Below are 25,142 nucleotides of genomic sequence, written 5' to 3' on the forward strand. Positions count from 1 at the left end.
TATGGTCTCACCCATACAAAAAAAATAATAAAATAAAATAAAACATCAACATTATTTGGTAAACACTCCTAACGAAGCACGGACGTGCAATTTGTGCTGTCTGTGTCCAGTGTGGATGTGATGGTCGGCACATCAATGCCCGCCGTTGCCGCCGCCGCCGCTGCTGTTGTTGTTGTCGTACACGGTGGGACGGACGGATGATCCGCGGGATGATGTCATGTATCGTTGCACCCCACGTGGGGGCCGTCGCTCTCCGATAGGCAGATGTGGCCGTATTCCTTCCGAGTAATCCGATTGGACAGATAGGGCGCTTTCACGGCAGTTCAGCCCTGCTGCCTGTGTGTGGCAACCGGGGTAAACTGGACAACTGGGGGAAATGCGAGATTGTGGAGAGTACCATGTTACGCTTTTAAAGAATCTCCTGCCTCTTTTCGAATCGGAAGACAGATTTTGGAAGCATACGCATATATTTTTTTATTTCCTATTTGGGATTAACCAGCCACAGAAGGCGCACATTCCTCGGAGGTTCGCGGGCTGAAGAATAAAGTAGTTTAATCGAGCCCGACCGCACCAAATTTTCTCCCAACTGCTTCCCCAGCCCGGCCGTGTGCGCTCCGGAGAGAGAGAGGGAGACAGAGGAGAGGATGCTTGTCGAGAGCTGCGACCTCCGCGCTTTCCTTACGAGGAATTAAACGCATGAATTATAGCCTTCTTTTTTTTTCTTCTTTTTTTTTTCTCTTTCTCTTTCTGGGAGCTGAAGTCGGACGGACGCTCAGGACGCACGCTCGGGTATGTATCCACCAAGCGCGTGTTTTTCGGTGTTTTTTGGGGCGTACGGTCGGCGGCGCGCCGCTTCCACGGCTCCGCGCGGAGTCTCTGGGTGGGTGGAAGCCAGCCGCCGTCGGCTGTGGTTCGGCCGCGAGACGTCCGGAAACAGGAGGAAGCTCTCTTTTGTCATTTGGCGAAACATCGGTCAACGTCTGGATTTTATTTTTTATTTTTTAATTTTTATTTTTATCGATTTTGGACGTTAAAATTGCACGAGGAACAAGTGGCTTCTTATCTCGCCCCACAGCGTGTTTGGATCAGTTGAAACCGTGAATCGGTGTATTTGTCTATATGTATTGTATCTCTGACCACTGACCGAATAAGGTCATCCAGAAAACAGGAGCGCACCACCGGTGCGGCTTTTTTGACATGGCCCCTATAACCACCGCCGTGGCTGGGACTACTCATTAGTTGCTGCTACTCATTCGTAAACAAAGTGAAGTGTATTAACTTGTTATTTTTTTTTTCACAGCTGCAGATTAAACCGAGTCGTTTTTTTCAACACAGGCTTTTCAACGACCTCCTCCCCCCCTTCCCCCCCATCCCTGTCTGCTGAGACTGGCGTGGCTGTGAAGCAAATTTCAACCATTTTGCCAAAGGACCTGCACACTGGAGAGATAAACAAAGGATACATATCGAGATGTATCCACAAGGCCGACATCCGGTAAGACGCCGCTTCCTCTATACTTAGAGCAGCTCGCATATTTATTCACACACCACACTGATGTAGCTTCGGTTCCTGACTGCGCTGAATCCCTCTCAAATCTGCCCTGCAAAGCGTTTTCCGCTCCTAATGCAGGTCATCAAATTTCTAGATGGTTGTGTTACAATGCTACATCAGAACGTGCACTTAGTGGTAAATGGATGCAGATGGTTTGCATGCCTGGAGATATTTACTCAGCCAGACACTCACATATGACTGTGCTGTGAATGTGTGGACAGGTGGTGGTCCTAATTCATTTTTTGAAATTAGATTTCATATTCAGTGTGAAAGCCTATTCATGTAGTGTTATTAGCTTCTGGAGGTGTGAAGTCGACCCACCTCTTTGGTGTGGTAATGTCTTACTGCAGAGGAGATATTATCCTGGAAGTAGTCTAATGTGAGAACTATTCAGCCGCTCTCGGCGGCATGACACACAATGCAGAAAATGATGAGTAAAACTTTCTCCTGTGTGACTGCACTGTTGTGATTTTTTTTTTGTTTTTCTACAACCTTGTTTCAGGCTCCACATCAGCCCGGCCAGCCTGGCTTCAAATTCACTGTAGCAGAGTCTTGTGACAGGATTAAAGATGAATTCCAGTTCCTGCAAGCCCAGTACCACAGGTAATGATTATCACCAAAGCATGACAGTGTCAACATTTGCTCTCTGTTGGTTAAGGTTAGGGCTAATATTTGGTTGTTGACATCGTCAGGAATGAAAAAAGTCCAGTTTTTAGTCCCCTGCACGGCGCTGTCAAGTGGTTAAGTGTGAGTGAGTTATTGAAGTGATAGAGACGCTTGAAAATGACACCTTGTCTTCTATTTTAGTCTTAAGGTGGAGTATGACAAGCTGGCCAATGAGAAGACGGAGATGCAGCGCCACTATGTCATGGTAAGATTATGTTACAATAGGGAGCAATTATGGTTCCAGATTGCAAGGCTTGTTGAAGTTCTAGTTGGGGTGGAGTGAGACAAGCTATTGTGATCACCTATGTGGTGGTTAGGGCGACTGAGTGTCAGGTACGGGCCTGTGAAAGCCCCCAGGGGGATTTGATGCAGCCGGTTGTTACGGGGGAGTTCTCCCTGACAGGCAGGCAGGCGGGCGGCAGTGGGCCGCGGCTCCATTATAGCACGCCTCCTGATCTCCAAGGGTCGACTGCAGCGTTGCCCTCTGTGTGTGCTGATCTGATTATTCTCCTAGGAGACTCCACGCTCAGACATATGCATGGCCATAAATTAGGTGTGAGCTGCTGGTGGAGGCCCGGAGGAGGAGTTGTGTGGGAAAAAACGCGCCACAGTAAACAAAATGGTGGACGCGGGAGTACGCTGCCGTTTATTTAGCACTGCGTTTCTTTGTAAGCCTTAATTATTAGGCTTTTTCTTTTCTTTTTTTTTTTAAGGAACCACTTCTGAAAACATAGGTGTGCCCCTGACGCATGAGATTAGTTCAGACGTGATGCAACAACAAGGTTTTTCTGTGTTGCTGTAGGTAAACACACCAGATACGATTTAAACCAAAACATACCAGCTTAAATTGAACCCTTTTTTTTTTTTTGTAAGGGAAACAACATGTCAGCCTGACAAGGAGGAGGTTAGGTAAACATGTAGGGAAGTATCCCACAGCCAGCCCGGGGTGTCAGGTTACACCGTGGCTGTGGGGCTCTGATCTCAGACAGAATGGCTCTCTTGTTTGAGAGTAATTTTCGAAGAAGCTAATGGACTGAATAATGCATTGGCCTCATCAAATAGACGCTGACTGGAAAGCCATTTCTGCCCTGGCTGCCACTTGTGGGCTCCATGGATTACATTTCAGCCAGACGGACTGACCTGGCTGGAAATATCAAGACTGTTGAGCAATCGCGTTACGCTAAGTAAACAGACATCATTGGAGATCTGAGGGCTTAAGACGGCGATCAATAAACGTAACCCTCTCTTCTCTGCAAACAACAAAATATCGATTTATTAGTTATTCATGATCAGCAGCTGAAAGAATTTGTTTTAGTGTGATTTGAGTTCATCACCTTTGCCTGTGGCAGCAGGATTGGGTCTAAGATTTTCTCTTAATGCTCAAAACCACGTCATGTTGTAAATAGTCTTGGGATCAGATGCTTTGGTCTGTGGCCATATTCAAAATTGTAATTACTTTGAAATAATGGTTATAAATGTAAACTCATAACATCTGTGTTAACATCAGTGATATTGCCTACAGTCTGACTGAATGTTTGTTTTGATTGCAGTATTACGAGATGTCCTATGGGCTGAACATAGAGATGCACAAACAGGTATGTACCAACATGTTCCTCATATTTTTCAGCTCATTGGTTTTCCTCAGTGTCAGGGGATGCCAGATCCAGGAGGAGCCACTTACAGGCTGCGAACTGAACTGAGCACCAGTAATAGGTTGTAAACAGGTAGATGCGCTGCACGCAAACAAGGCGACACATCTGCTAACTTGCAAACGCCACCTGTATAATTGCTGTGACCTGTTCTCGGACATTTGGAAACCGTGCAAAGCCTGGATTCGACTCAGCTTGTTGATACAATTAAAGGTAGACTTTGGCAAGCCCAATCTTTGACTTAATGATTAAAACGGGAGGACTGCTGATAGGTCAGTCGTTCTCTTTTTTCTTTCTTTTTTTTTTTTTAAATGAATTGTAATTACAAGAGTGAAGCAAGAGTCTGCTCGTTGCACATTGCCCCTTATCTATATCAAAAGATCCTATCTTGTATTGCTCAACAGATCAATCACACTAATGCCCGAAGTGATAAAGATTATATGAATGAGTAATCCCGAGCTTCCACTGAATGCTGCTGTTAAACCAGTGGGGTCGTCCCTTCTCCTTCCTCGCGGCAGCCTGCCTGGTTAATGACAATGTTGGCGGCGTGGCGGATTGGCCTGGTGGGGTGATCCATCAGTGTCTGTGCTGGGTGTCACGCTGCCACATGTCTGTCAGGGCTTGGGCCGCTCTGATAGCTTCTGTCAGGCACTTATCGCCAACCAGAGGAAAGAGCAGGAGGGGGGTGGGGATGGGAGCCGGAGACAAGTTGGAGAATAGGAGATGGGGGAGGGGCATCAGCCCAGCGCTGTGTAAACAGGTTAATCGACTGATCCATTTTAGCGCCTGACTTTTATCAGGAACCTCAACAGAGCTGATGGAAGCGCTTGAATAATTCATCAGTGGGGCCCTAACCTGCTGAACGGCGTGTTTGTGAGCAAACAGTGCAGGCCCCATCCATGCAGCTCCCCCAGCTTATGGCTCAGGCAGGGGAGGAGGAGAAGATGGGGAGTGGTTAACAGGCAGGGTTGGGATGGATTATTGGATGCACACAGGCATATTATTTTCCTGCCAGGAGATTTATTCCACAGCGAGGAAATTCATTCCTCTAACTGTGCCTTTTTCATTACTGTGCAGGAGCATCATTCAGATTTCAGAATTTGCACACCAGCACAACCATGATGCAGTGGTGTTATCTGATCCCTGTCTGTCAGCCATGACAGTATGAGGATGCAAACGGCTAATTTCTGCTGCGTGATGTCAGCCAGTAATTACCATCACATGGTACTTGTTTGCAAGGAGCTGCATGGGGGTTTGCGTGTTGCTGCAGTTCAATCACATTTGGCTCCTACCTGTGGTCATAATACAGAAATCAGACTCATGCATGCAGGAATCATTCAGTAAAGTATCTGGCTTAACCAGTGCCAAAGTAAAGGTGGTCAGCCAACTGCCTATCTGCTGTGTTCATACAAACAACTGAGGCACACCTTTTGAGAAATGGCGGGAGAATTTGCTCTCCATGCTGTCAGTGTTTCTGTATTGTCAGTCATTCATACAGGACTGGACCACACTGTAACAATTTAAGGTCATGAAGGTCATTTACTTAAACAGATGGTTGTTGTATTATATTTAGTCAGGGTTCGTCAAGTTTTGAATTGGAAGTTTTATTTGTTTGCATACTTTGATGGTTTTAGAATTTTTTTTCCTCTTGGGTTCCAAAACATAACTTTCTTGCTGCTGACAAGTTCAATCAAAATCAAGTACAATGACTCATGCATTCATTTATTCAAGATTTTTGCTTTGCTCAGGAAATTCACGAAATCGTTTCCAGAAATTTATTCTGAATTTCAATCAAACTGCATCGACAAAATCTCTGAGACTTTGTGTAACGTTTCCGTTTCCATTTTGTGAAGATGTCCTTTCTTTAAAAAAAACCAGATATGCTCATCGTCTCATTCTAAAAACAGGCATCAGGCTATGATGTCACCTTTGATGTGTTGTCGACCCTCGAAATATGAGTTGTCAAGTATTGTTTATAGGTGGATCATGTGACCAGAGGCACTAGTTGTTTTCCCTCTGCATTCAATACTCATCAGTGTCTCGGGTCCATTTTCCCATTGCTGATAGCAACAGGCGAATACCTCTCTGCACACCATTGACAAGCCTGCCTGAGAGTGCTCTTAAAGTGGTGCTACACAGGTCCGAGTACCTGTAATTGTGTAGCAGCAGTGCAAAGCTGGCCTCTCAAGGGCCAGGCTGTCATCTACTTAAAGTGACAACAGCCCCATTTTTATCTGCCAGCAGAGCAAAAAAAAAAAAAAAAAAAAAAAAGAAAGAAAAGTCCTCCCAGCACTGCGCTGTATCTATTTTGACAGCAGTGGTGAGCTGAGTTGATGCCTTTTCCATGTATTTGCATGTTGCGCTGTGAGAGTGTGGAGGCTGCCAGTTGTTTAGGGCACAGTGGATCAGCCACCTCCTGACCTCTCCTAGCCAGCTGTCACCATGACACTAAGCTACAGAGGAATGGACTGTGCGCTCAAGGCCCTTTCACAAATCCTGTCAAATGTTCGACTGCTATTTACATGGCTTATCTCAACAAACATGGATTACACGGGCCCTGTAGCTTTTCAACCATTTCTGAGGGTCTTCCTCAGCTCTTTCTAGAGCACTTACTACACTGCATTAATACTAATGCCCGTAAAACCTTTATCCAACCCCTTCTGCACTTTATTAGTAGCAGGCCACATTTATTGGAGAGTACAGTTCAGCCTTCATCTTGTCAACAGGCAATAATCAAGTTGTAATCAGTGTTATCTTATGGACCGTTGTACCTTCTGTAACACATGCTTTTGTTTCACATTATTGCCTGTGATCCCGGGCTTCACTTGGTTTCATGTGATATTTCATCTTGGGCTTATTGTTTGTCCTGCTGGCTTGCCTGGCTAAGTGGCTATCCATGTTGCAGCTTGGGTCAGCAGGTCTCATTCTGTTGGACATTACTCTCCAATCTCTCTGGCTCCGCTCAGAGGTAATATATATGGCTGCCAAAACTGCCTGGCATTTCTGCCATGTGTAATAAATAAGCTGGCGGCCTGCAAAGTACATTGTGTGTGCTGCTCCAAATGAAAAATCAGAGAAAATCCCTGTGATGTGTTTGTGTTCTGCAGTGGCCCTGGGTTGAACTGCAGCTCATAAATTCCATAGATGATGTAGCTTTGGCACTGTTATTTTTCTGCTCCCAGTGCAGAGCTTGAACCTGAAAGTCTCATCTCCCATCCCTGGAAGGAGAAGGAGGCAGAACAAGCTGGCTGTGCAGTGTTTTTATAGAGGAGGGGGGTGGGGGGTGGCTCACGTCCCCCCTGCACACCTCCTCCTCCCTTTGCTCTTTTTATCCACCATTCATTTGGTATGTTCATGTGATCGACAGGCTGAAAATTCAATTTAATGACCTGCCTCCAAGCACGTAATATGATTTTAAAGCCTGTTACGGTCAAGCAGAGGTGCCATTTGCATAATGATCCCAGCAAGATAGGGCTGCAGCCGTTGCCATGGCAGTCGGTAGACAAGCAGAAAAATGGAGGCAGGGCTCCGTTGGATGGATGGGAGGCTCGGAGGGTGGTGGGCTGGGCACTTGATTGCAGTGAGAAATGGCTCGGGCTTCATTCTTGGAAAGACTGGGCTTCAGCAAGCTGCACTCTAAACACAGACAGCCTGGTAATAGTATTGATCATAGATTAGAGCAGAGGTGTGCTGCCCACAAGGTTATTATGGTTTGTTATCTTTGCTCACTCTGCTGTTATAATTGTTAATGCCGCCTCTGCACTGTTACATGTAAGTAAACAGGGCAATATAGTCGGTGGGCCCCCTTTGACTGGGGTGTGGTTGTGTGGTTTAACTCTGAGGTTAACTGCAGGACAGTGCAGTTGCAGATGAGGGGAAGGAGAGCAGAGTGAGAGAGAGGATCCTCTCAACGCAGCAGCACTCTGCCTGCTCATATCCGTTTAGCATGGAGTGCACTCTCAGCACAGCTGTGCTCCATCCCCCTGGGCTCTCCTAATGTTTTAAATATTTCAAATGTCAATATCACGCTGTTTAGAGGATGTTGAGTCAAGCAGTTCTGATTGCCGCAGTAATTGACTTAATCGGTGTAAACATTAAAGGCGGGGTTACATGAAGTCACTGTCTGTTTCATACTTTACCGTCTCATTTTGCTCTTCTTTTGTTTTCCAGACGGAGATTGCCAAAAGGCTCAATGCAATTTTAGCTCAAATTATGCCTTTCCTGTCACAAGAGGTGAGTTTGAATATGGCTTTCAAACAGTGTCACAGTTAAGTGCTAAAATAAAGTTGCTTATTGTTGCCTGTGTGCTAAACTTTCTGGATAAGTAGGTTTGAGTGATTGTTCGTGAGGGCATTTGCTCTCACTTTTTTTTTTTAAATTGCTGTAGAGCTATGAAAATTAAGTGTGAAATTCACAGATAAGTAGGAGCCGGGTGTGTGATAGATGTTGGCACGTCTCAGTAATCTTTTGTCTTTGTCTTCCCGCAGCACCAACAGCAGGTTGCTCAGGCAGTGGAGAGGGCTAAGCAGGTGACCATGACCGAGCTGAATGCTATCATCGGGGTACGTGGACTTCCCAATCTGCCTCTCACCGTGTGTATACCCCCTTTTATTCCTTTATTTGAGCTTGGGTAGGGGCAAATCTGCACGTAAAATCTTGTGGATGAAACTTGTTCATGCAATTGATCGTTTGAACAGATAATTCACTAAAGTTATAGTGCAGGTTTGCCTCTTGTTGAATCAATGTATCTATCTATCTATCTATCTATCTATCTATCTATCTATCTATCTATCTATCATTGATTTTTGTCATGATTTTGCTGTAAATTAAAACTATGCAAAGTATGTACAGAATAAGCGGCGCTCTCAGGAGCCGGTTTGTTGCTTCAGCGTTGGTCTCAGTGGCATCTTCACTGCCTTGTTGTATGTTTATAAATGCGAGCCTGAGAGCTCTTGAGATCCCCTCCGCAGTCTGTATTGCTTTAATTGGCTAAGGTTTTAACGAGGAGCCTCATCCCTCACTGTTGACCTGGAAAGCTGTGGGAATTAAAAGGCTGAGGGTGAAGAGAACACAGCCAGCGCTGCGAGCGGGCGAAGACAAAAAAAGGACAGAAGTCGGCCGCCGCGGCTCGGCTGTGCACTTCCTTGCACGCCACAGCAGCGAGCAGTAATGTGCAGTGCTCATCACAGCTTCACAGCACCATCTGCTCCTCATTGATCAGCTGTACTCACCATGCCCCTCTAAAACAGGAGTGATTGGTTTCGCCTGCTACACAAAGCTCGGGTTATCAGTGATCTTATTACTGCAGTTGAATCTTTAGCATGCGCAGGAGACAGACCCGAAAGGAAAACCTGATGACTGGAGGCACGTATTGGAATTCAGTTAATATCCCCTCGGTGACCTTTTGCTCCTGGATAATTGCTCCCTGGAATTGGTGTGAGAGGGTTTCTCGAGGTGATGAAGAGTTATTTGTTTTTGTTTTTTTTTATATATATATATCTGAAGCAGATGCTTTATTACACTTTGCAGTGGAGCAGCTGCAGGCAGCAGTTGTTCCTAAGAATAGCAAATTTGATTTGTGGCTCCTTCTTGTGTTTGTGATTTTGGTATTTAGAGCAAAATAAAGTAGGAATATTGCTTTACATTTTGTATTTGCAGCTGTCATCTTTCACTGTAGCTTTCAGTCGGACTCTGTCTGCATTTAAAAACAGATGGTAGACTTAGATATGGTCAAGTTATGAAATATTTCACAGTCCCATTGATGATTTCAGCATAGGCTCCCTTGTGGTACAGGGACTGTTTTATAAAACATTTGAGGCCTCCACCCAAGTCACACCGGTTGGTCTTGTCAGAGGAGGTGGAAATGTAGCTACTGTATGTTTTACGAATATTTTCCCATTAGTTATTCATCGAGGAGGAGCTGTGTAGGCATGCCAAAATCCTCATGTATATTGTAAAGCAAGGTGGGGTGAAAGCGTGCCAGGCAGACAGACAGCATCCAGGAGCCAGCTGCATGTCTTATTGATGGAGCTTGGGGCCATTAATAGAATGCATCTAGGGCAGCTGCTTGTGTTGAGATGAACCTGAATCACCTCGCGGTGCTTCCTGTTTGATTAGGAGGTACAAGTGAACAAGAAGCGGTTGAAATCAGCCCACCTCTCTCCCTGCCAGTGGTCATCTCAATAATCCAACATCCTGAAAGGGCGCTAAACAATTAATAAACACATTTATTTTGTCTGTCTGATGGTTATCTGCAGTGCATAGAGCTAGAGCAGACTCGATTATCATCTCTCCCCCTTCTCGGCAGCAGCAGGCTGCCTACCCTGCTTTCATGGTCAGTGGCATCCACAAACATCTGTCTGCCCCATGCTGTTGTTATTAGACCCCGGTGTGTCCACATGAAGAGCTTGTGCATGTTGCAAGGCACTCCTGCCCATGCATTTCAATGTAGTTTGTTTGCTGGCACTGCTGGAAAACATGTGCTCCATTCTGTGTTTTTCTCTGTAGGTACACTGTCTGAGTGAAAAAAAAAAAAAGGGCAAAGAGTAGGTCTTTATCTTGGAATATTAAATTAGAGGAAATAAGCCAGACTCCTTTCTTTATTTATTATTGTCTTCATTTATGGGCCTCTAATGAGGGCTCTTGCTGATCAACCATGCTTATTACCCATCAGTGCCTCATTAAACACAATGAGCAAGGATGGCTCTCCCCTGCCAATGAACTGGTTCCTTAATTTCCCTCATGGACACAATATTATAACACACTTACACGCTCTCTCGCTGTCCCGGATATATTTTATAATTGTATTGACATCTGCCCCATGGAGCAAAGGACACAGTTGCAAGTTAAAGCTTCACTATTCCCCAATCTGTCCTCTCTTTTTTCCCTTGGCAGATTAGAAAAGAAAAAGAAAAAGGAAATTAGAAAGATCCTTCCAGTATTATTTTAAATGGACACATTTTGGCTTGCTCTTTCTATTCCTGTAGATTTAGAAAGCAAGCTCCTGTTGAGTTAATGTGTTTTTAACTGTGTGTAAGGTCTGCCCGCTACCTTGTTCTACGTGTTTCGCCACCTCCCCGGTCATTACATCCTTCCTAATATTCCTGAAATGGCCATAAATGGCCACCTGATTGAAGTTCGTCTTGTAAAAGAGAGGGGCGCATGCAGTAACAGCAGCTGAATTATTCAACTGGCTCGTAGACGGGTAATAAATTGCTGATGTTTTTATTGGTGTCTCAGCTAAGTATTATTTAACCTTGCTTTAAACTGCTTACTTCCATGCTGAGTGCCTTTTAACTCCCATCTATTTCCCCATGCCTTTCAAATATTGATGGTGAATATTGGAGGGTTGACTGAGTGCCAGCATGGGACCCCTGGTTCTGGCTCCCGGAGCAGTCTTCCAGACGCACACTCAAAAACACACTCAGAGTGAGAGCGAAGGAGTGCCAGAATGCGGCACTTAGTGTTCCCTCAGTCTCTTAAAGTTTGGGTGTGCAATGATTCATGATCTGTCGATTCTCAAACGTGAATATGAGAGTAGTAAACACACGTCGGGTTTTTGAAGGATTTTAAAAGCACTTATTGTTTAGCCCACGGACTAATAGATTCCCGTGAAGCTCGATGAGCTGTGATACGACTGCTCAGACGGAGCGGGAGTTTTCTGAAGTTATAGCGAAAATGTGTCTTTTTATATAAAGGGATTTTTTTTCTTTTAGTGCGTGTTGAGCTGTGGTTGACTGAAACCTTGCTGTTTATCTTCAGTCTAGCATGAGTATTTCTTAGTTGGTATTTTTCAGTTTTAAATTTCAAGCGCGCTACTTACACTGGATTGCTGTGAAGCTTTTTAGTCATACCTTCTGCTCCTCTCAACATAGATTTAGGGGCTTATGCCACCCCGGCCTGGTATGGAAATAGCACGGGGAGGGATTGCTGTCTATTCCTGACAGTAATAGATGTGTGAATGTGCTAATATCTTCTGGGGTTTAACTGATCAGCCTCATGTTTAGTATGTGGTTTCTCCTTGCCTTTTCCCTCTGACCCACTTGGTGTCTGTCTGTCTCCCTGTCAACTTGCAGCAGCAGCAGCTTCAAGCACAGCACCTCTCCCATGCTGCTCACGGGCCCCCGGTCCAGCTGCCGCCTCACCCCTCGGGCCTGCAGCCTCCAGGCATCCCCCCTGTGACGGGCTCTGGATCGGGCCTGCTGGCTCTCGGCGCTCTGGGCAGCCAGGCGCACCTCCCCGTGAAAGATGAGAAGAATCACCACGATCTTGAGCACAGAGGTGAGGAGTTACTGTCCTTCTCATCGCCGTCCAACTGGCCATAAGCTGTCGGGCCAATTTATGTATATGGGAGAATTGAAATGTATATTAATTTTAAGGCTATTCAAAAGCTGTTAAACAGACAGAAACCAATTTAGTGTGGAGTGCTTCTCACTCTCTGGAGCTGAATCGTAGGGCCCTTAGGTGAGGAGCACATCCTGTCTGTTCACATTCTGTCTGGGTAATGAGCTGGTACATTCCCAGCCCATGACTGCATAAGCTATTCAACAGCTCCAATACACGGCGATAAGAGGGGCCTTGTGCCCTGCAGTTGATTCTCACACATTCAGCCAGAAGCATCTGTTATGATGTGCTAACTGACTTGTTTTTCTCTTTGCTCCACTCGGTTTCATCACTACCTCGACCAACATCGGGATTTCTGTGGTGCAGAGAACGCGGTGAGTGTCATAACCTCGGCGGTGTTTGTTTCATGCGGTGATGTAATTTTATTGTATCTTTCATCTCCTCGGCAAATGTCAAGTCGAGATTCTTGATAACCACTCACTGTCATTGATTTCATGCACTGTTGTAATCTGCTTCAATAAAATGATTAATAGAAAATGAGGTTTGGAATATAAATCCTGCACATTTAATCCTGAGGAGAAATGACTGGTATCATGCTGGAGAGATTAGAAGCCTTGTAATTTCATCACAATTAAAGAAGGACTTGGACTTCCCCTTCTTAAAGGATTTATTTGATCCCTTCTACTGTCTCCCTTGTTTACCAGCTCACTCTTTATTCTTCTCTGGCATGTGATGAATATTTATGAACGCAAATGGAGAGTTATTTTCTTTTCTTCTCTTCCACCCCGTCTGACTGGACCTGCTAAAGCGTTTTATTTGAAATTCTGCGATCGCTGATGGCTTGTGATGGGCCTGCGAGATTGTGTTTCTGTAGGCTGGGTCGGCTGAATGGGTGCAGTCATGTCTGAAGAAATGCAACTCCTGGGGCGATTAGCAGGCCTGTTTTGTTTCTGCGCTCTCGTCCCAGGTCATCTGATAGTAGAGTGGTGACTTTGGTTAATGAGTCACGCTAAGCATCTCTTTAAAGGTCAGCCATTATGCAGACAGAGGCCCTTTGCCCAGACTGCTAGTCCATCAGCCATTGTTCGCTTCTCCGGGTTGCCGCTGACTTAGTCCATGTTGTTGCTTTGGTCCGTGGCTGAGGGACAGAGGGAATCGGGAGAACTTGGCAGTTCGCAGGCAAATGGCAAACTCCTGTGAAAGCTGCTGGACACCTGCCTAGTGCTTCCCATTCTGCTGGCGTTTGGAGTGAGCTGTCCCAGCTTGTGTGGGCAGGCTCCATGAAGAAGCACCAGCCAGTCCCACGCTGCCATGCCCACTGGCAGGATATAGATCCTCTTTCTTTATCGGAGCTCAAAGCCTGAGCTGACTTGGTGCCCAAGCGAGCTACGGCAATCAATGCCCAGTGCCCACAACATATAGTTTCTCTCTCACTTGCTTTTTCTCCCTCTCCTCCCTTCTCTCTCTCTCTCTCTCTCTCTCTCTCTCTCTCTCTCTCTCTCTCTCTCTCTCACGCTTAGCCTGACTGACTCTGGAGAAAAGGCTCTCTGTTCAGCCACAACACACAGCTCATGTCCCTGTGAGGCTGTTTGTTGTCCAGTTATGAGGAGGAGGGAGCCCGGCTCAGAAAACAAGCCCTCCTCCATTCAGTTCAGATAACAGCCCATTCTGTTGTGTGGCCAGGGACAGGATTGTGTGTGCGATTGGGCTTGGCTGGTGTCAGGGTACTGTTTGGAGCTGGCCTACAGCTGCATTTTAAGAGTCTGCGGTAGCCATCTTTGTGCGAATAAAGCATTTTTAGTGTTTGGATTGGCACGGCGTGTTTTCTGTGAATTTGTAATGGGTGAATGAGTGGCTGCTGCTCATTTTTATGAAGGCAGATAAAATGCTAATAAAGGCTGTTTGGCTTGCTCTCTGCAGAACAACTCCATATCGCCATCGGAAAGTTTACGCACAGCCAGTGAGAAGCATCGCAGCTCATCCGACTACAGCTTGGACTCCAAGAAGCGTAAAGTGGAGGAGAAGGACAGCATGAGTAGATATGTAAGTCAATAAACACGTTCATCACCACAGGGGGAAAGAGGCCTTCTTGCTGAAAGTGTGACTAAAATTTTATTTAATTCCTGACAAGCAGCTTGGGTTTTTGTCACTTGTTTCAGTCACCGTGCTACATCATTCCTGAAAAAACCCAAACACTGAGATTTTAAATCAGGTTATGTACAGGACAGTGTTTGGCAGTGATGTCCTGGCGTCGCTGCTGGTTGTCTGGCAACCTGATGGCGACAACAAGACTCCAGTTAGTTACTGGTCCTGGCTTCACCCTCATCCAACTCTCAGCGAGAAGGCAAATGAGCTTATTTCCCAAAGTGCCTTCATGGTCTGTGGCCCCCGTCCTTCTGTGGTCAGAGGTGTGTTCCTAACACATCTGACTGATATCCTGATCGTCTTTGCAGGATAGCGACGGGGAGAAAAGCGACGACCTGGTGGTAGACGTATCTAATGAGGTGAGCAGTGCGGCGTGTAATAGTAAATGGAATATGGATGGGAACTGAGACGAGGCTCTTACTTAAACATGAAAATCTATTGCTGTTCCTGTAGGATCCCGCCACTCCACGAGCGAGCCCGGCGCACTCCCCACCTGAAAATGGCATCGATAAACCCCGCCCACCAAAGAAAGACACGCCGAACAGCCCGGCGTCAGTGGCGTCCTCTGGAAGCACCCCGTCGTCTAAGGCCAAGGAGATCAGTCATGTAAGGAGCCAGGAGAGCTGTGGACAATCTAGGACAGAAAGGGTTTTAAATGAGAATTGCAGAGAGAGCGTAGGGATGTGTGCAAATAGATCTAGGACGTTTTTCGCAGTGGATTAGGAATGGCTGTCTGTGCTTTAAGTGCATGACTAAACGTCAGGGATAATATTGTCCCGCATCAGGATCAGTCAGGTCTTCTCTGTTAATAGCTCAATGTATTTAACTATTCCAGGATTTTTCTCTCTGCCTCACTAAAAGATTAAAGCCAGAGCAGTAAGGGGATAAAAACGTCCCCATCTCTATTGTGACCATAATAGGTTTTAGAATAAATAGCAGTTTATGGCTCCGCAGGACTATGAGGGTTGTCAGAATTAGATTGGATTAAGTTCAGTTTGCTCTCAAATTGTCAGTCTGCACAGCGCCTGGTTTCCGGGATTGTGAATGTGCTTGCTCTCTCGTTCCCTTGACAGAATGACAAATCCTCCACGCCTGGTCTCAAATCCAACACCCCCACCCCCCGCAACGATGCCCCCACCCCTGGCACCAGCTCCACTCCTGGGCTCAGACCCATCCTGGGCAAAACACCAGGCATTGAGGCTCTTGGTTGGTACCATTCTTTTTTTTCCTCTCTAGAAAGTGAGATAATCTTTGTCATTTCTTTCTCAGTATGCTGTTATGTCCCTCACTGATGCCCATCTTCTGTCTTTTCCTGTAGCAGCCCCAGCTTTGAGGACCCCTCTGTCCATCGCAGGCTCTTATCCCACCCCCTTTGCCATGATGGGCCATCATGAAATGAACGGAGGCCTGACCAGTCCGGGAGTGTACGCAGGTCTGCACATCTCCCCACAGATGAGCGCGGCAGCCGCTGCAGCGTACGGGCGCTCCCCCATGGTAATCACCTTTCCTGCATTTATGTTCACCAGATATTTGTGTTGACAAATCTACTGATGTTTCTCCTTGTTATTCTTCAGGGGTTTGACCCACACACCCACATGAGAGCGCCGGGCCTTCCAGCCAGCCTCACGTCCATTTCTGGTGGAAAACCGTACGTGTCGCGCACAAAAATGTGAAACTCATACATTCTGCAGCGATTTCAAACCCTAACACGAGTGTGGTTTATCTTTCAGAGCATACTCCTTCCATGTCAGCGCTGATGGCCAGATGCAGCCCGTGCCATTCCCACCTGATGCCCTAATTGGCCCCGGTATCCCTCGCCACGCCCGGCAGATCAACACGCTGAGCCACGGCGAGGTGGTGTGTGCTGTAACCATTAGCAACCCTACGCGTCATGTCTATACCGGAGGCAAAGGCTGTGTCAAAATCTGGGACATCAGCCAACCTGGCAGCAAGAGCCCAGTTTCCCAACTGGACTGTCTGGTGAGATATTCTGTTGATACGCATGTCAGTCATCAGCAACTTTTACGCTTACTCAGTATTGTGCAGTGGCTTTTAAAAGCTATGAGCTGTTTATACACACCCTGATTCCATCAACAATTGGATAATCCTTGGTTCTACAGGTACATGTGGGCCACGTCCCATCTGACAGTTTGACAGTGAGAGCATTGCTACTTAAACAGGCTGATGTTTTTGTTCAATATCTACATAAAAATTGTGAGTTCTGCCCTGGTTTGTGGAGGGATGATAGAGGCTTTTGGGAAAAGGCTGCTTCTCAATCTGTTGTGCTTTAGTGACAACAGGACGAGTAGGACAAACATTACTAAACACTGATAGTTCACGGCTCAAGAATTGAACATCGTCAAAAATAACGTACAAACGCAACAAGCTGAAAACGTGTTTACTCTGTCCAGAATAGGTTTGAGACCCTTTGCTTGATTTATTGTGTTGAGATTTTCATCATGTTTTCCCTGAAATTGTTCCCAGGCCTTCTTCTTTCTCCCACTGCCTTGAACATTTATTGATTCACTTTGTCCTCTGTGCAACAGAACAGGGATAACTACATCCGCTCCTGTAAGCTGCTGCCTGATGGCCGCACATTGATTGTTGGAGGCGAGGCCAGCACATTGACCATCTGGGATCTGGCCTCTCAGACACCGCGCATCAAGGCTGAGCTCACCTCCTCGGCCCCGGCGTGTTACGCCTTGGCCATCAGCCCCGACGCCAAAGTCTGCTTCTCCTGCTGCAGCGACGGGAACATTGCCGTTTGGGACCTTCACAACCAGACTCTCGTTAGGTGGGAAGAAAAAAAATAAAAACGTATTCACTGTGTGGGTTTTGGCCTCACAACAGAAAGAGGAGGTCAATAAATGTTTGTCTTCTTGCTTTGATTGCAGGCAGTTCCAGGGACATACGGACGGGGCTAGCTGTATCGACATATCCCACGATGGCACTAAGTTGTGGACAGGCGGTCTTGATAACACTGTTCGCTCCTGGGATCTGAGAGAAGGCCGACAGCTGCAGCAGCATGACTTCACTTCACAGGTACAGCACTGTGCCACGGAAAAGACCAGTAAACACTCCCAGACTTAATGTGAGGGCTGTTTTACCTTTTAGCCCCAGAACTGTAAGTAACTGCCTTTGTTTCCCCATCTCAAGATCTTCTCTTTGGGCTACTGTCCGACCGGAGAGTGGCTCGCTGTGGGTATGGAGAGCAGCAACGTGGAGGTTCTTCACCATTCAAAGCCGGACAAGTATCAGCTCCACCTGCATGAAAGCTGTGTCCTCTCCCTCAAGTTTGCCTACTGTGGTAAGAATAAACTCACGTACAAAGAGTGGGAAATAGTAATGCTGGCTGAGTTGAACTGTGAGAGGAGGTTAGCCCCTTTTATTAATGCTAAAGTTAAATTGTCCTTTTTACAGTCTAAATGCTTATTGAGCTGTAAAGATTAAGGCTGTTACAACTTCTATTTGTAGCTAGTTCTCATACCACTGCTCGGTCCAAGGTGATCTGATGGCACTGCTGTTTTCTTTGCAGGTAAATGGTTCGTAAGCACTGGGAAGGACAATCTGTTGAATGCTTGGAGGACTCCTTATGGCGCCAGCATATTCCAGGTATGCAGATCAATACGCTCCGTCTGCAGAATGCACAGTTGTCTGCGAGAGGAAGGGCACTGCGACCGCTGTCTGACAGGACTATCCTATCAGTGAAAACTGAACCTGAATTATTGACCTGACGAAGAAAGTCTTTTTTCGAGGGCCGCCGGCCCGGGATGTGATGTCTCTGCCATCTAATCTTACCCTGTAGTCAGCTAATCTTTCCCACTTAACTTCAAATGTGATTGAGTTTTTTTTTTTTTTTTTTTAAGTGCTCTAAAATCTCCATTCATTCATTTATTTATTTGTTCTCTTCTGTTTCTTCACAGTCCAAGGAGTCTTCATCTGTCCTGAGCTGTGACATCTCTACAGACGACAAGTACATCGTGACGGGCTCTGGTGACAAGAAGGCCACTGTATATGAAGTCATCTATTAGGACGGACTGCTCGGGAACATTGGACTCCTTCCTCCATCTACCTTCCCTCACACAGACAGCATGGATGTTGCCTGCAGCCCCGAGGTGGACCGGCAGGACGTTTGGCAGAGCCAGACGCCAGACTGCTGCGCATAGCGGCGCTGCTGCTGAGGCCCGGGATGCTGTGTCCTTCGGTTCTGCCCTTCCTCACTCATACAACTAACACTTGTACAGCGAGTGCAGTTTCCCCAAGGCACTAAGAAGAAAATAATGTCTTGCTGTTTTTTTTTTTTTTGTTTTTTTTTTTCTGTTTGTTGGATATTTCTTTTTTATTCGTCCTTTTTAATGTGGAGATAAAGTTCCATGACACAACTAGAAGCCGCGCTTCACTCTGGAGCTTCTCCTTGGAGGTCCTGTGAAAAGTGTACATAATGGAGTAATAAAAGGCCTTTTATAGATTTATATTTTGGTGTCCAGTTACGCTTGTGATGGTTCTTTCTTGTTCTCTCCGTGATTTTTCTGTCCCCTTTGGGGATGGAAATTAGATTAGGACTTTGTAAGAGGATATTCTATTTCAGTTTTCTCCCCTTGGCTTTTTTTTCATGTTCATTGTCCAGAATGACCTTTTCGGAAATCTAATTTGGATTTTTTTTTTTTTTCCCTCCCCGACAACTGCTTTTTTTTTTTCTTCGCTGTTTGCAGTAACAGATGTTTGTCACACGGATTTGAGCAGTGGCGAATTCTGGAAGAAGCCCTTTTTAAAAGAAACAAAACAAAACCTTGGCGGATGGAGAAAAATCAAGGATTTTTTTTTTTTTTTTATTGCGTACATCGTCTGGCCCCGGTCACCTGAAATTCAACTCTGAAATGAAGACGTATCGCTGAACACTGGCTGATTTCTACAACATCAAAAAGGATAACTATCAACTGGAGGACTAATGGGTTTTACCGAGAAGCAGCTGCGTCTTGAGCTCAGTCTGTTGACTCAACTGTTGATGAAAATTCGTTTCTCCGCTCTGCAAAGTTTAGTCATCAAGCCTGCAAGTGTTCATCAATTATTGCCTCTCTTGTTTGATGGCCTGTGACTGATTTTCCAAGACTTACATGGTTACTCACGGAGGTGGCAGGCAAAGGCCATTACCGCATTTGACATTTTGAGTATACTGTTTGCTTTCCTCGGTATTTCATAATATTCCACTACAATCTCTCTCAGACAGGAATGGTCTCGGCTTAAAACACGAATTCGACTGTGTAGCATCCACGCGTCATCAACCCATAAAGACTGTACAGTTGGCAGTTGTTGATAAATCAATAAACTGTTTTTATATAAAAAAAAATAATCATTGAATTATTCTGTGTTTAGGTTATATGAACAGATCAGCGAGTTGATACTGAATGATTCCTTGCTTTTCGCTGAAGTCGAAGGGAGTTGCTGCGCTCACTGCACCGTGCAGTCGCCCAACACATAATATAACTGTGTTGTTCTTACACTTAAGTTTTTGTTATTGAATAAACAGTGTGTGGCATGCTAATTGGTGAGCTTTAAATGGCCTTATGGTTACTGCTTTAACAGAGCAAGGTCCCCTGTGATCTCCTCGCTGTGCAGAGCTGGTTAACTGGTTGCCGTTTGTATGTGTTTATTGGCTGGGTAACTCAAAAACTAGCTGCAAGTCAGCAATTAATTATTTTCTAACATGTCGGCCAATTCATTCAGGTGTGGCAGCGCTCATTTCGAATGCAATTAAAAATGAAAAAAAAATGCGTTGGGTCAAAAGTAGATAAAGGAGTATAAACCTGCTTTTGAGTGCACCATTAGAGGAGCCAGTGGCATCACGTGCATTGATGCTGATTGCCATTTTGCTGTATTTTCCTCGTCTAAAACCCAGAAATGTGTCCTTTCTGTCCCTATTGCCCCGTATGTTCGTGGTGAGGTTTCCCATTTGCTCGCGTCTGCATCTGAGTGGCGTACAACCCGATTCACGGGCTCCTCCTGACAGTAAATGGAAGCACAGCGGCAAATGGCTGTAAATGCATTCAGATAGGAGCTGACAAGTGTCTCGGGAGAACCACAGACATGAGAGGAAGACATTCTGGGTGCTGTTAGAGTGGCTGTGAGGGACCCCTGGCATTGGCTGCAGCTCAGAAAATTACTGCGCTTGCATTAATATTTGAGAGCTGAACTTAGTGCGGCTTTCAAAGTCACCGCTCGCTGTAGCAACTGAGGTCACTGTCAGAAACCAGCCTTTATATGTTTGCATCCGCGTTTGTGGCATCTGAAACCACGCAGCCGTCTCCGGGCGATACAATCAGGCTGGGGTTTTATGCAGCGGCACTTCAAAAATATGACGCAAACACTGCTCTTGAGGCCTCTGGAGTGGTCTTTTGGTGGCTGAATACTTTTGGCCAGGATGAGGTGAATGGCCCAGTCCTTCCACTCCAGATCAGCGCTCTTCTAGGACTCTGTGCTTGAAGCTGTGAGCTCTTCATATGGCTGCCTCTTCAGAGATGTTGTTGTTAGATTATAAAAGCGGGGCCGGATGCTTTCAGCATGGAGCCAGCCGCCATGCTCCGCTCTCACGGGCTCATTTGTTAAAGGCTATAGTCTTTCTTTTCCCACATTGCTGAAGTGTGTACTTCCTGTGTGTGCATTTGTAGCTTCAGCTCCTTGCTCAAGTACGAATTTCTTCCTCACTTAATCAAATAGTGGCATATCTGCAGATGAAAGGTTGTACCTCTGAGTGCCTATTGCTGGACATGGAGGGGCTCATTGTCTCGCCTTCCGCCGATCTACCTCTCAATGCAGGGCTTTCAGCAGGTTCTCATGCTGCCCTGGACTATTTAGAGAAGGGCAGCAGTGCAGACTTAAAAACTGGAGTGGCCTAAGTGTTTTACAGCAGCTCTAAACAGGAGAACATAGGCCAATCCCCTACTCCTGCTCGGACTGTTAAAGCCAAGATTCAAAGACCATACAGAAAATCAAAGTGGGGGTCTGCATGCCAATATGAAGACTGTGTGAAGGTTTTTTTTTTTTTTTTTTTCTTCCCCTTTTCATTTTAGTTTTAGCTTCCAGGCACTCCCAGAATTCTGTCTGATTCTTTGGCCGGCATTTGTTTTCTGCCCTCCACCATCCATCACACAGAGAATCAGGATTTTTCCTGTTTTCTTTTTCTTTTTTTTTTAACAGAGAGGGACTGGCACCGTGCTGAAATGCAGAATAATAATCCCCTAATCACCTGAGTATTGCCAGTCCTAGGTTTTATCTGCAATGGATGTGAAAGCCCCCGGTGCCTAGTGATTACAGCATTTGATCTGGGTAATAATGTCTTCACTGTTGCCCTGCCTAGGGCCCGAAGGCAGCACAGCTCTAATCCACAGTGCATTCTAGTGGAATCGCATTACACAAAGACCACCAGGGTTCTCCTCTAGAGGGGAGGCATGGAGGGTGTGGGTGGGGGGTGGGGGGGTTAAAGGAGGAGGTTGTCATGGAAACAAGCTTCTCTCTCTCTCTCTCTCTCTCTTTCCCTCTCTCTCATGCACACATACTCACACAATGCACACACACACTCTCTCGGGATAGATAAGCAAAGGACAGGTTCTATGTTTACTTTCCACGGACCCTCCAATCCCTGAGCAGGCTGAGCCCTGATAACACGAGGCCTGTACAGCCACCGACCACTGACAGCAGATAAGCACTCCAGCAGAGCAGAGCAGTCATCACCCTCCAACCAGGATGAACGAACCTGGGAGACCCGGATTCATTTGGATTAGGCTGGATTGCTGCTGCCGCCGCCGCTGCCGCCGCCGCTACTTTCACTGCTGCCGCCGCTGTGTTCAGACTACTGATGTTTGCCGCACCTTCGACACGAGAACTTGAGCTTGCACTTCACCCTGTGGGGTCCCGGGGTTTAGCTATGGGCCGCAGAAGTGGTGCGGACGCTATTTTAGATATTGAGGTCAAGGGGCCGTCGGACCGGGCAGGTCTGTGTCACCGCAGCTCGGAGGGCCGTGAACCCAGAAAAAACAAATTCCTCCTGATGTGTCCTGAGGAGAGAAACCACACACACACACACCATCAGCATGCTCTTTCACCACGCTCCAGTTCTGATTGGCTGTTTTCCACCGGAAGGTTGGACATCTATCAGAACATGCCTTTGTATTTGTTCCAAGTATCTATTAAATTCCTGTAATTCAGTTCAGGGAGTAATTAGATTTGTTGGGATACTAATGCCCTGAGAAGTAGCCAGCACGCTCTTTGATATGGAGATCAAGACAACTACAAGTACTTCTTTATTATGGGTATTATGCTAACATGCTAATTATTTTTCCACACACATTCCTGATTAAAGCACAGCTGGAGGTATATAAGCAACACGACTAATTACAAAGGAAATAGTAGTATTGAGCTAAAGTGGTGTGAGAGAGAAAGATTTCCCTTTGGCCCCTTCTGTCTGTGTTTACTTGGAGTCTTTTTTTTTTTTTTTTTTTAACAAGGCTGATTAACAGTTTGACCACACACTCAATAAGAATGAAAGGCTGTGTACTGAATATTTGATAGTATTTCTATTAATGGAACAAATTCTGCATGAAACAGCCAAGAAGCTTCTTTTTCAAGTTATCCTTTCTTCTGGCTTGACTGATGTTCATTGATGGAAACTAGTGCGTATTTATGTAAAGTTAAACAGACGATTCTCCATCATAAACTAATATAAAGATTGCACTCACACCTCAGAATTGCACAAGGATATGTTAAAGTGCTAGTAGAATAAAAAAAATAAATAAAATAAAATGAAAATTCCTAGTTGGAGGTCCTACAAGTCGAAAAGCTCTTGACCTTAACCCAGGATGCACATTTGAGTTTACCAGCAAGAGACATGAAACAAGCAACATGATTTAAACTGTGTCATCTGAGCACATTATGATGGAAATAACTAATTTAAGATAGAATATGTCGACAGCTGTACAAATATGGTTTTGATTTGTGACTTCTTTTATATTAAAAGGTCTGAAAATGACCTCTTAAACAATCTGTAAAAAGTCACATTTGTTGATATTTTCCATTTGTGTTTTGTGAGTGTCCTAGAAAAGTAAAAAAAATTATATATATATATATATATATATATATATATACATATATATATATATATATATATATATATATATATATATATATATATATATATAATTTCTGATGATGTATTTATTAATAAAATCCAATCATATGCACTAAATACAACAATATCAATGGCATCTAGTCTGGCATGTTTCACCAGACGTCAGCTACATCCTGTTCTGGATGTTGCCACAATGTTTTATTTGTATTTCTGGAAAATACAAATCATACACTTCATGAATAGAGAACTGCTCTGTGCATGTTTCTTTCAGTTGTTTCTTTTGACGTTGATTTTATTCCTACCGTGAAATGTTGTCACCACTGGCATTTGTATTAGCCCAGCTACATGACATCCGGCTAACCACATTCACTCCACTGAGACAGAGAGGGAGAAAGAAAATGCAACCGAACTTTGAAGCCTGCAGAGGTTGACTGTTTAATATCTGATGAAGTGGTTTTGTGAATGATGTGTGGTAAAAGCCTTCAGACGCATTTTAAAATAAATCTGAAGAGCAGAAAATATCCAGGCTCATGTCAAACAACAATCACATCAGATTACCTCAGCCTGCACTTCCAAAACATGTTGGAACTCAGTAGATCTTTGAACGTCACCGCAAGTCCAAGAATCATCATTCAACATCCCGGCCGGGCTTTATAAGTGTATCCCTTGAAGGGAATTTGCTACAAAAAGCTTTACTTTATGTTTACGGGAAATGTCTATTAAAGATTTTGACTTAAAAGAGTTTCAACCATGCGTTGGCTCATATTGGAGATGGCAGCTTTGTAGTTTATGTTTATGTAGATTTGTGGAATTAACTTGTTAGAAGCTTGTTGTTTTCATGTTAATGTTACCAACTGGAAAATGGGGCTGTCCTAACAGCATGTTTTTGAGCTACGAGCTCGATGAATGAATCAATTCATACAAACATATTTTATTTCCAACTATGATCTTGGCATCGATATTAAAAACATATAATACTGTCTCTAATGTCCCATCCAATTCTTCTTCCACATAGCGTGAACTGGAAGAATTGCAAATTGGGAAGGTCCCATTTATGAGTTTTTATCTAGGAAACACCAATAAGGACGAGGAAATTAAGCTGGCAGGTACAATACATTTAATGTACATTCACTGTACAGCTATCACTTTGTTTTCTGCTGTTAAGATACACAATAGTCACTGTAACTGTTGCTATATGTGATGCACAAATAAAGGTAATATGAAATATCTTTATTTCTGGATTCAGGTGCATTGTTTCCCAATTGGCCTCAGACTTTTCTCACTCTCATTAAACGTGTAGGATATTTTAAATTTTTGGCCATTATTTGAAAGCAGTGAAATCACTAGCTGTGTTTCGGTTTCATAGTCTCTTAGGCAACAGCGGACCTTTTGCTTCTCACGTAGTGACTGCTCTCTTGTCAGGCTGGCTGTAGTGCACTATAGTCATCACGGCAAGAGGTGCAGAGAGCGGCCTGCACTCTAAAAGGCATATACTTTGATCACAAGATTGCCCACCATTGTCTCTCGGCTTTTTTGGAAAGCTCTCACACGTTCAAGTGGCGAAGTGGCTGCAGGATGTCTGTGTTGGAGAGCTAACCCCTGCCCAAATAATACAAGTGTTACTCACAGTATGACAAAGTGATGCGCCTTCTGTTATACGGACGGTCGC

The 25,142-nt window shown here is 45.1% G+C and overlaps 1 protein-coding gene across 4 annotated transcripts; it reads left to right on the forward strand.

Moving 5' to 3' along the window:
• The first annotated feature begins 280 nt into the window (after positions 1-280).
• Positions 281-19,147, forward strand: tle3a (TLE family member 3, transcriptional corepressor a). Of its 4 annotated transcripts, none has more exons than XM_030095545.1 (21): positions 281-789; positions 1,336-1,492; positions 2,052-2,152; positions 2,357-2,420; positions 3,766-3,810; positions 8,035-8,097; positions 8,352-8,456; positions 11,940-12,144; positions 12,574-12,581; positions 14,128-14,250; positions 14,661-14,711; positions 14,806-14,958; positions 15,426-15,558; positions 15,674-15,846; positions 15,927-16,000; positions 16,083-16,332; positions 16,899-17,146; positions 17,247-17,394; positions 17,509-17,659; positions 17,888-17,964; positions 18,276-19,147. In XM_030095545.1, exons 2-21 carry the CDS (start codon positions 1,469-1,471, stop codon positions 18,381-18,383), a joined length of 2,304 nt encoding a protein of 767 aa, XP_029951405.1. In that variant the 5' UTR covers positions 281-789; positions 1,336-1,468; the 3' UTR covers positions 18,384-19,147. The 4 variants fall into 4 exon arrangements, with proteins under 4 accessions (XP_029951405.1, XP_029951407.1, XP_029951404.1 ...); XM_030095547.1 differs by having other exon boundaries at positions 8,352-8,426; XM_030095544.1 differs by having other exon boundaries at positions 282-789; positions 15,671-15,846.
• The last annotated feature ends 5,995 nt before the right edge of the window (positions 19,148-25,142 follow it).

The sequence above is a fragment of the Salarias fasciatus genome, chromosome 7, assembly GCF_902148845.1.
Source record: "Salarias fasciatus chromosome 7, fSalaFa1.1, whole genome shotgun sequence".
Taxonomy (NCBI): domain Eukaryota; kingdom Metazoa; phylum Chordata; class Actinopteri; order Blenniiformes; family Blenniidae; genus Salarias; species Salarias fasciatus.